The following is a 12,272-nucleotide window of genomic DNA, read 5'->3' as shown; positions in this document are numbered from 1 at the left end:
ACCTGTGAATATAGATAGATATATATATATGGTTTTAACTACGTAAAACTTGCGAATATACAACATTCTTTGCTGTCCCATTGTCTTTGCATATAAATAGATTGTCAGGTTTACCGACTCTTGAACATGCAACATATAATGGTCCATGGGAAAACAATCTGTATTCAGATCTATACCTCATGATTCTAATGATTGCCCTTGAGCTTTGTTGATGGTGATTGCTAATCGACCATTCCCTGTCCCGGTGTCCCGGTCGTCATTTACATCCCCCTGTTTCCCCCGGTGTCCCCGTTGTAGTTGTGTCCCTGTGTCCCGGTCGTCATTTATATTCCCTGTGTCCCGGGTCCCGGTCGTCATTTGTATCCCGGTGTCCCGGTCTGAATATACATTCGTTTTTTAGTTTTGTTTTTCTCCTTTATTTTTTTCCTTTTTTTTTCTTTTTTAGCTTATTTAGATTTTTAGATTTTTTAGTTTTTTTATTAGTTTTTAGTTTTTTTTTCTTTTTAGTTTTTTTGTCCCGGTCGTCATTTATATCCCCCTGTTTCCCCCGGTGTCCCCGTTGTAGTTGTGTCCCTGTGTCCCGGTCGTCATTTATATTCCCTGTGTCCCGGTCGTCATTTGTATCCCGGTGTACCGGAGTTGTGTCCCTGTGTCCCGTCGTCATTTATATTCCCTGTGTCCCGGGTCCCGGTCGTCATTTGTATCCCGGTGTCCCGGTCTGTATATACATTCGTTTTTTAGTTTTGTTTTTCTCCTTTATTTTTTTCCTTTTTTTTTCTTTTTTAGCTTATTTAGATTTTTAGATTTTTTAGTTTTTTTATTAGTTTTTAGTTTTTTTTTCTTTTAGTTTTTTTGTCCCGGTCGTCATTTATATCCCCCTGTTTCCCCCGGGTCGTCATTTATACTCCCTGTGTCCCGGTGCTTTGTTGATTGCTAATCGAACATTCCTTTTGTCCTGGTCGCTTTCTCTTTGAGTGTCGTCATTTATTTTTTTCTTTTTTAGTTCTTTTAGTTTTTACCTTTTTTAGTTTTTTTTAGTTTTTAGTTTTTTTAGTTTTTTACCTTTTTTTAGTTTTTTTAGTTTTTTTTAGTTTTTTAGCTTTTTTATTTTTTTTATTAGTTTTTAGTTTTTTTGTAGTTTTTGCCTTTTTTTTAGTTTTTTTAGTTTTTTAGCTTTTTTATTAGTTTTTAGTTTTTTTTGTAGTTTTTGCCTTTTTTTAGTTTTTTTAGTTTTTTAGCTTTTTTATTTTTTTTATTAGTTTTTAGTTTTTTTTGTAGTTTTTGCCTTTTTTTTCTCTTTGAGTGTCGTCATTTATTAGTTTTTTCCTTTTTTTTTTAGTTTTTTATTGGTTTTTACCTTTATTTTAGCTTATTTTTCAGTTTTTTCCTTTTTTTTAGTTTTTTTTATTTTTTATTTTTTTTAGTTTTTTACCTTTTTTTAGTTTTTTTAGTTTTTTAGCTTTTTTACTTTTTTTATTAGTTTTTAGTTTTTTTTGTAGTTTTTGCCTTTTTTTAGTTTTTTCAGTTTTTTTTTTAGTTTTTTATTGGTTTTTACCTTTATAGTTTTTTTAGTTTTTTAGCTTTTTTATTTTTTTTATTAGTTTTTAGTTTTTTTTGTAGTTTTTGCCTTTTTTTAGTTTTTTCAGTTTTGACGTCACCTGATCCAGTTTTTTCAGGTGACGTCACCTGACACATCCATCCACACATCCATCCACACATCCACAGACAGACAACTTATTTTTATATATATAGATATATATATATATATATATATATATATATATATATATCTTCTATCTATATATATAAAAATAAGTTGTCTGTCTGTGGATGTGTGGATGGATGTGTGGATGGATGTGTCAGGTGACGTCACCTGAAAAAACTGGATTAGGTGACGTCAAAACTGAAAAAACTAAAAAAAGGCAAAAACTACAAAAAAAACTAAAAACTAATAAAAAAAATAAAAAAGCTAAAAAACTAAAAAAACTATAAAGGTAAAAACCAATAAAAAACTAAAAAAAAACTGAAAAAACTAAAAAAAGGCAAAAACTACAAAAAAAAACTAAAAACTAATAAAAAAAGTAAAAAAGCTAAAAAACTAAAAAAACTAAAAAAACTAAAAAAAGGTAAAAAACTAAAAAAAATAAAAAATAAAAAAAAACTAAAAAAAAGGAAAAAACTGAAAAATAAGCTAAAATAAAGGTAAAAACCAATAAAAAACTAAAAAAAAAAAGGAAAAAACTAATAAATGACGACACTCAAAGAGAAAGCGACCAGGACAAAAAACTAAAAAAAAAGGCAAAAACTACAAAAAAACTAAAAACTAATAAAAAAAATAAAAAAGCTAAAAAACTAAAAAAACTAAAAAAAGGTAAAAAACTAAAAAAACTAAAAACTAAAAAAAAACTAAAAAAGGTAAAAACTAAAAGAACTAAAAAAGAAAAAAATAAATGACGACACTCAAAGAGAAAGCGACCAGGACAAAAGGAATGTTCGATTAGCAATCAACAAAGCACCGGGACACAGGGAGTATAAATGACGACCAGGACACAAGTAAAAAAAAAATTAACAAAACTAAAAAGAAGGTAAAAACTACAAAAAAACTAAAAAGAAAAAAAAACTAAAAACTAATAAAAAAACTAAAAAATCTAAAAATCTAAATAAACTAAAAAAGAAAAAAAAAGGAAAAAAATAAAGGAGAAAAACAAAACTAAAAAACGAATGTATATACAGACCGGGACACCGGGATACAAATGATGACCGGGACCCGGGACACAGGGAATATAAATGACGACCGGGACACAGGGACACAACTACAACGGGGACACCGGGGGAAACAGGGGGATAACCTGACAATCTATTTATATGCAAAGACAATGGGACAGCAAAGAATGTTGTATATTCGCAAGTTTTACGTAGTTAAAACCATATATATATATATATATCTATATTCACAGGTGGGACATAGGGACACAACTACAATGGCGCGTAACTATTATGGCGCGTAACGACTTACGCGCGCGGGGGGGCTTGGGGGGGGCGCGAAGCGCCCCCACCAACTAGGTGTTGGGGTGGCGCGAAGCGCCACCCCAACAGCTAGTATATATATATATATCTATCTTCTATATATATAAAAATAAGTTGTCTGTGGATGGATGGATGGATGTGTCAGGTGACGTCACCTGAAAAAACTGGATTAGGTGACGTCAAAACTGAAAAAACTAAAAAAAGGCAAAAACTACAAAAAAAAACTAAAAACTAATAAAAAAAATAAAAAAGCTAAAAAACTAAAAAAACTATAAAGGTAAAAACCAATAAAAAACTAAAAAAAAAACTGAAAAAACTAAAAAAAGGCAAAAACTACAAAAAAAAACTAAAAACTAATAAAAAAAGTAAAAAAGCTAAAAAACTAAAAAAACTAAAAAAACTAAAAAAAGGTAAAAAACTAAAAAAAATAAAAAATAAAAAAAAACTAAAAAAAAGGAAAAAACTGAAAAATAAGCTAAAATAAAGGTAAAAACCAATAAAAAACTAAAAAAAAAGGAAAAAACTAATAAATGACGACACTCAAAGAGAAAGCGACCAGGACAAAAGGAATGTTCGATTAGCAATCAACAAAGCACCGGGACACAGGGAGTATAAATGACGACCAGGACATAAGTAAAAAAAAAAAAACTATCTATATATATAAAAATAAGTTGTCTGTGGATCTGTGGATCGTGGATCAGGTGACGTCACCTGAAAAAACTGGATCAGGTGACGTCAAAACTGAAAAAACTAAAAAAAGGCAAAAACTACAAAAAAAACTAAAAACTAATAAAAAAAATAAAAAAGCTAAAAAACTAAAAAAACTAAAAAAAGGCAAAAACTACAAAAAAAACTAAAAACTAATAAAAAAGCTAAAAAACTAAAAAAACTAAAAAAAAGGCAAAAACTACAAAAAAACTAAAAACTAATAAAAAAAATAAAAAAGCTAAAAAACTAAAAAAACTAAAAAAACTAAAAAAAGGTAAAAAACTAAAAAAACTAAAAACTAAAAAAAAACTAAAAAAGGTAAAAACTAAAAGAACTAAAAAAGAAAAAAATAAATGACGACACTCAAAGAGAAAGCGACCAGGACAAAAGGAATGTTCGATTAGCAATCAACAAAGCACCGGGACACAGGGAGTATAAATGACGACCAGGACACAAGTAAAAAAAAAAATTAACAAAACTAAAAAGAAGGTAAAAACTACAAAAAAACTAAAAAGAAAAAAAACTAAAAACTAATAAAAAAACTAAAAAATCTAAAAATCTAAATAAACTAAAAAAGAAAAAAAAAGGAAAAAAATAAAGGAGAAAAACAAAACTAAAAAACGAATGTATATACAGACCGGTACACCGGGATACAAATGACGACCGGGACACAGGGAATATAAATAACGACCGGGACACAGGGACACAACTACAACGGGGACACCGGGGGAAACAGGGGGATATAAATGACGACCGGGACAAAAAAACTAAAAAGAAATAAAAACTAAAAACTAATAAAAAAAACTAAAAAATCTAAAAATCTAAATAAGCTAAAAAAGAAAAAAAAAGGAAAAAAATAAAGGAGAAAAACAAAACTAAAAAACGAATGTATATACAGACCGGGACACCGGGATACAAATGATGACCGGGACCCGGGACACAGGGAATATAAATGACGACCGGGACACAGGGACACAACTACAACGGGGACACCGGGGGAAACAGGGGGATGTAAATGACGACCGGGACACCGGGACAGGGAATGGTCGATTAGCAATCACCATCAACAAAGCTCAAGGGCAATCATTAGAATCATGAGGTATAGATCTGAATACAGATTGTTTTCCCATGGACCATTATATGTTGCATGTTCAAGAGTCGGTAAACCTGACAATCTATTTATATGCAAAGACAATGGGACAGCAAAGAATGTTGTATATTCGCAAGTTTTACGTAGTTAAAACCATATATATATATATATATCTATATTCACAGGTGGGACATAGGGACACAACTACAATGGCGCGTAACTATTATGGCGCGTAACGACTTACGCGCGCGGGGGGGCTTGGGGGGGGGCGCGAAGCGCCCCCACCAACTAGGTGTTGGGGTGGCGCGAAGCGCCACCCCAACAGCTAGTATATATATATATATATATATATATATATATATATATATATATATATATATATATATATATATATATATATATATATATATATATATATATATATATATATATATATATATATATATATATATATATACTTGCGAATATACAACATTCTTCGCTGTCCCACTGTCATATAAACCATATAACCACTGTGCATATAAATAGATTGTCAGGTTTACCGACTCTTGAACATGCAACATATAATTGTCCATGGGAAAAACAATCCGAATTCAGATCTATACCTCATTATTCTAATGATTGCCCTTGAGCTTTGTTGATGGTGATTGCTAATCAAACATTCTCTGTGTCCCCGTCGTCATTTATATATCCCCCCTGTGCCCCCGGCGTCCCCGTTGTAGTTGTGTCCCGGTCATCATTTATATTCCCTGTGTCCCGGTCGTTATTTGTGTCCCGGTGTCCCAGTCTGTAATTTCTCTTTGAGTGTCCTGGTCGTCATTTATATTCCCTGTGTCCCGGTGTCCCGGTCGTCATTTGTGACCCGGTGTCCCGTCTGTAATTTCTCTCATTATTCCAATGATTGCCCTCGAGCTTTGTTGATGGTGATTGCTAATCGAACATTCCCTGTGTCCCGGTCGTCATTTATATATCCCCCCTGTGCCCCCTGACATCCCCGTTGTAGTTGTTTCCCTGTATCCCGGTCGTCATTTATATTCCCTGTGTCCCGGTCGTTATTTGTGTCCCGGTGTCCCAATCTGTAATTTCTCTTTGAGTGTCCCGGTCGTCATTTAGATTCCCTGTGTCCCGGTGTCCCGGTCGTCATTTGTGTCTCGGTGTCTCGGTCTGTCATTTCGTCAGTCGACAAACATGACGTGAGTCGGCAAACAACTTCATGACGGCATAATGCTCAATCCTTATAATGACGTCAGTCGACAAACATCTATGACGTCATTCAACACACAAACAACTTATTTATATATATATATATATATATATATATATATATATATATATATATATATATATATATATCCATATATATATATATATATATATATATATATATATATATATATATATATATATATATATATATATATATATAAATATATATATATATATATATATATATATATATATGTATATATATATATATATATATATATATATATATATATACATATATATATATATATATATATATATATATATATATATATATATATATATATATATATATATATATATATATATATATATATATATATATATATATATATATATATATATATATATATATATATATATATACTAGCTGATTCCTGCCACTTGTTGCAGTGGCGCTACGTGCCCCCGCAACAACACGTGGAGTGTCAGTGCCAAAAATTATTTATCCAACGCAATGTCTGTGAGAAGGCCCGAAAACCGAAAATTTGCAGTTGCAGTTACTGTAAATGATGATTCTTTGGAAACAACGCCTGAAGTACCGCTTTTTTTATTTTTTATTTTTGTTATTTTTAGTTTTTCTGGTGTTTTTTTATTTTTTTTTATTTTATTTTTTTTTAATTGTTGATCGCTTAAACAAAAACCACAGTAAATTTTTTAGAGTTTTGGTGTTTTTTTTTGGTGTTTTCTTTTTTTTAGTTTGAATTGCAATTGTCGACCGCTTTAACGAAAACCACAGTAGATTTTTTAGAGAACAGAAGTAAAGAAGTACAGTAGATTAACAGAGATACTAACAAACAAACAAACAAACAGCATATTGGTTTTTGTTGTTTTTTTTTTACCAATTTTTCTTTTTTTCTGAATTTTAATTTGGAATGAAATGTTGGATTGATTGTAAAAGAAGTAAAAAAATTACATAAATAAATACATATTTGAGGGGATTCGATACCTTAGAATCTTTGCGAACCTGGGCGTTGGCTGACCACTGTCTACCCTGTATCGGCAAGGTTTTAAATAGAAATGGATGCACAAGAGGGAACTCCCAAAGCTGCCAAACTGCTCAAAATTTAACTTTGAGCTAATTTTTAGTATTTCCCTATCAGTTATGCTAGAATCTTTTTGGAGACTGCTATTTCTTCAACTTTAAAAGCAAAAACAAACAAAATTTGAAAACATCGAACACAAATAAATAAAATTTACACTTTCTTTTGAGGGTGGTTTCATTAAGACTGAGTAAATCTTATTGAGACAATCCAACCCTATTTCACAGGAATATACTCAGGCATAATATATCTTATCTGTTTAAACGAGCAATAATCATATATATATATATATATATATATATATATATATATATATATATATATATATATATATATATATATATATACTAGCTGTTGGGGTGGCGCTTCGCGCCACCCCAACACCTAGTTGGTGGGGGCGCTTCGCGCCCCCCCCAAGCCCCCCCGCGCGCGTAAGTCGTTACGCGCCATATTAGTTACGCGCCATTGTAGTTGTGTCCCTATGTCCCGCCTCTGAATATAGATATATAAATATATATATATATATATATATATATATATATATATATATATATATATATATATATATATATATATATATATATATATATGTGTTTTTAACTACGTAAAACTTGCGAATATACAACATTCTTTGCTGTCCCATTGTCTGTGCATATAAATAGATTGTCAGGTTTACCGACTCTTGAACATGCAACATATAATGGTCCATGGGAAAACAATCCGTATTCAGATCTATACCTCATGATTCTAATGATAGCCCTTGAGCTTTGTTGATGGTGATTGCTAATCGACCATTCCCTGAGTCGCCATCGTCATTTATATATCCCCTGTGCACCCCGGCGTCCCCTTTGTAGTTATGTCCCTGTGTCCCGGTCGTCATTTATATTCCCTGTGTCCCGGTCGTCATTTGTGTCCCGGTGTTCCAGTCTATGATTTCTCTTTGAGTGTCCAGGGCGTCATTTATATTCCTTGTGTCCCGGTGTCCCGGTCGTCATTTATATCCCCCTGTGCCCCCCGGCGTCCCCACTGTAGTTGTGTCCCTGTGTCCCGGTCGTCATTTATATTCCCTGTGTCCCGGTCGTCATTTGTATCCCGGTGTCCCGGTCTGTATATACATTCGTTTTTTAGTTTTGTTTTTCTCCTTTATTTTTTTCCTTTTTTCTTTTTTTTCTTTTTTAGTTTATTTAGATTTTTAGATTTTTTAGTTTTTTTATTAGTTTTTAGTTTTTTTGTAGTTTTTACCATTTTTTTAGTTTTTTTAGTTTTTTTTTTACTTATGTCCTGGTCGTCATTTATACTCCCTGTGTCCCGGTCGTCATTTGTGTCTCGGTGCTTTGTTGATTGCTAATTTATATTATATTTATATTTATATTTTTTATATTTATTAATATTTTTTTAGTTTTCTTTTTCTCTTATTTTTCAGTTTTTTCCTTTTTTTTAGTTTTTTCTTTTTTAGTTTTTAGTTTTTTTTTTTTTTTTACCTTTTTTAGTTTTTTTAGTTTTTTTAGTTTTTTAGCTTTTTTAGTTTTTTTATTAGTTTTTAGTTTTTTTTTAGTTTTTGCCTTTTTTAGTTTTTAGTTTTTTTTTAGTTTTTGCCTTTTTTAGTTTTTTCAGTTTTTTTTTAGTTTTTAGTTTTTTACCTTTTTTTAGTTTTTTTTAGTTTTTTAGCTTTTTTAGTTTTTTTTCTTTTTAGTTTTTTTTGTACTTTTTACCTTTTTTAGTTTTTTTCTTCTTTTGTATTAGTGTGAAATAATTCAGACGTCATATGCGGACAAACACGACGTCACTCGACAGACAGACAGACAGACATAACCCACAAACAACTTATTTTTATATATATTTATTCATATTTTTTTAGTTTTCTTTTTCTCTTTTATTTTTCAGTTTTTCCTTTTTTTTAGTTTTTTTCTTTTTTAGTTTTTAGTTTTTTTTAGTTTTTTACCTTTTTTTAGTTTTTTTTTTAGTTTTTTTAGTTTTTTAGCTTTTTTAGTTTTTTTATTAGTTTTTATTTTTTTTTGTAGTTTTTGCCTTTTTTTATTTTTTTCAGTTTTTTTGTAGTCATTAGATTTTTACCTTTTTTTAGTTTTTTTTAGTTTTTTTGCTTTTTTTGTTTTTTTTTTCTTTTTAGTTTTTTTTGTAGTTTTTACCTTTTTTAGTTTTTTTCTTCTTTTGTATTAGTGTGAAATAATTCAGACGTCATATGCGGACAAACATGACGTCACCTGATCCATCCACAGATCCACACACAGACAACTTATTTTTTTTTTTTTTTTTTACCTTTTTTTAGTTTTTTTAGTTTTTTTAGTTTTTTAGCTTTTTTAGTTTTTTTATTAGTTTTTAGTTTTTTTTAGTTTTTGCCTTTTTTTAGTTTTTTCAGTTTTTTTTAGTTTCTAGTTTTTTACCTTTTTTTAGTTTTTTTTAGTTTTTTAGCTTTTTTAGTTTTTTTTCTTTTTAGTTTTTTTGTAGTTTTTACCTTTTTTAGTTTTTTTTCTTCTTTTGTATTAGTGTGAAATAATTCAGACGTCATATGCGGACAAACACGACGTCACTCGACAGACAGACAGACAGACATAACCCACAAACAACTTATTTTTATATATATTTATTCATATTTTTTTAGTTTTCTAACGCTACTAACGCTAATCCATTTCAGATTTCCGAATTCCGAAGCAAAGTGGGATCGATGTTGCCTTCAATTCCGAAAAATAATCCACCTCACGGCAGAACTGAATTCTCGGGTTTAAATGATCTCCTTCAGTACATCATAGACGAAGATAACAAAAAGAAGCAAGATAAACTCCGTGAAGATACTTCGTCTGAGAGTAGCTGACACTTCCTTGTTCGTATTTCCATTGCAATTTTTGGCGTTAATCACAAATGGCTCTAGAAATAAGAAAGTAAACTCTTCCTTGAAAAGTGAACTAGTTTCTTTTGCATCTCTTGAAATTTGTTGTGAGACACATATTCAATAAAATGCAAGGTCAAAAGAAGAAAGATATACGAAATTAAGGACTATGAATGACTTGGTTTTTATTTTATTGTGCTAATGTATTGTACCGATCTTCATTTGTTTTTGTAGATAAGAAGGTTCTTGAAAATAAAACTGTTGCCCATTATTTTTTTTTTCTTTTTCTTCCACTTTTTCTTCTGGTTTGGTAATTTGGAGACGCCAATGCGTAATCTTTGCGTAATTCCAGGCCCATTCGATACCTTGCACTGTCAAGACGAATTCAATCCCCTGTGCCACTACTGGGTAAAAACTGTGATTCAGGTTGTTGCTTTTCTCTTGTTCTATCGTTACCCTCTGTGGAACGGGACAGTTCCTAAATTTTTTGTCTTCAGGACATCTACAAATCTACTATTGAATTCTGACCATTACTGGTGGAAATGAATAATAAGTGCTTATCACTTCTGGAAGTCTGTAGCTGATCTGACCTTTTTGGAGGAAGGGGTCCTAAATTATTTTCCTGATACGATTTAGCAGATGGACTAGTGCAACCAGATCTAAACCAATTTCGGTGTAAAGTGACAGTAAGAGTCTAAGGCTGTGAGAGAGGCCCGATAGGTTTAAGATCCAAATTGGCCAGGTTCTCCCAGTTATACTTCTGTCCTCCTTGATGTTTCTTCTAGCCTAAAAGTGACAACAGACTTGACTAAAAACGTTTTGGTGAATCAGGTGCTCTGGGGGATTCCATAATACACAGATTTCAAAAGAGGCTCTTTAATAGTGATCACTACATACTACTACTACTACTACCACTAATAACTCACTGAGGCCAACACGGCTGTGCTTGCTCCTCTTCCATCCCATCTATTCAAAGCTTCCCTCTTATCACCTTCCCAAAACGCACCAATTTCATTTAAATCCATTATTATAACCTCTTCCCACCCATTTCGAGACAATATGCTTTTCGTTTGGTCATAGATGGATGGCCAGAAAGGATGATGTTAGGCAATCTTTCATCCTTCTTCCGCGAAAACGAGTATCACCCATTTCAAACTTTTTCTGTTTATAGCTTTAGGAAGTGAGAACTCTAGGAACTCATTTTTCACACAGCATACTGTTTGAAATAGGGTCAGTCAGACAGATACCCAAAACAATCCGTTGACAGTTCCTCTGGGAAAAAATCTAGCATTTCCTCCTCTGTCTTCTGAAGCTCTATGTTTCGGAGTCATTTTTACCACGGTCATTACTGTGGCTTCCAATATTCTAATCTTGGTTTGTAGGCTTATCTTCGTATTCTTGCAAAATGTTCTGAAAAAAAAACCTGCAAGACTGTGAAAAAAAAACCTTTTGTCTTGGCTATTCTACTTCTAACATCTTCACTGCTTCAGCCATCTTTACTGATAATACTACCTAGGTAATTTAAGCTTGGCTATCTTCTTCATCGATCTTCTCATCCAACATTGCCTCTTCGCCTTCACTTATTTTTAGTCTCAGCAACTTGGCACAAAATCCCTCTGAATATTGTTTATTGACGTAATTCAGCGTTGTAGATGCGGTTGGATTCAGAGAACCCTACCTGCAAAATACTTGCAAAATTTGTCCAAATGTGAAAAAACCACCCTGGACCTTGGCTATTCTGCTCAACATTTTCACTGCACACTGTATCCACCGTCTTTGCTCATAATACTACCCAAGTAAGTGAAGCTGTCTTCTCGATCGATCTTCTCTTTACCCAACATCACCTCCTCATTTTCACTTATTTTTTGTCTCAGTAATTCTGCACGATATCCCTCTGAATATTGCATATTAGACGTAATTCCACGTTGTAGATACGGTCACGTAGTTGGAGCGAGAGAATCCTTCGCAAACAGGTATGCTTACACACGTTCGGTGTATGCTTAAATACATTCGGTGTAAACACGTATGTTGTAGCTTTATCGATCATGTTTTGCATCCGAATGGGAGAACGGTGTGGACTAATGCCATTTAAATGTGAGATTTCGTTCGGATATTGACTTCATGGCGAATCCGTAAAGTTTTCCGAAGAGAAGCCAAGACTGTTAAAGCTTGTTGCATTCCCATATGGGCATCAATGTAGGAAGATCCATCATTACAAAGCTGGGAGCCTAGATATGAGAAACACTGAACTTTTTCCCGTTGAACTTGATTGAGAATGGATTGTCAATCAGGA

The 12,272-nt window shown here is 31.9% G+C and overlaps 1 protein-coding gene and 1 long non-coding RNA gene across 3 annotated transcripts in view; one reads left to right on the top strand and one right to left on the bottom strand.

Moving 5' to 3' along the window:
- Positions 1-10,250, top strand: part of LOC136043052 (transmembrane protein 242-like) — a 93,139-nt gene extending 82,889 nt beyond the window's left edge. For both annotated transcript variants that reach the window (XM_065727957.1, XM_065727958.1), the window contains exon 4: positions 9,788-10,250. In XM_065727957.1, coding sequence (XP_065584029.1) covers positions 9,788-9,964 — 177 coding nt within the window. In that variant the 3' untranslated portion in view covers positions 9,965-10,250. The remainder of the gene's footprint in view (positions 1-9,787) is intronic.
- LOC136043053 (uncharacterized) lies at positions 8,453-9,788 on the bottom strand. Its single transcript, XR_010621537.1, has 2 exons — positions 9,608-9,788; positions 8,453-9,281 (listed from the first exon to the last, which is right to left on the bottom strand). It is a non-coding gene; the product is annotated as an uncharacterized LOC136043053 (long non-coding RNA).
- Positions 10,251-12,272: the final 2,022 nt, after the last annotated feature.

Source organism: Artemia franciscana, unplaced genomic scaffold, assembly GCF_032884065.1.
Source record: "Artemia franciscana unplaced genomic scaffold, ASM3288406v1 Scaffold_289, whole genome shotgun sequence".
Lineage (NCBI taxonomy): Eukaryota > Metazoa > Arthropoda > Branchiopoda > Anostraca > Artemiidae > Artemia > Artemia franciscana.
This window is presented reverse-complemented; position numbering and strand designations above follow the sequence as displayed.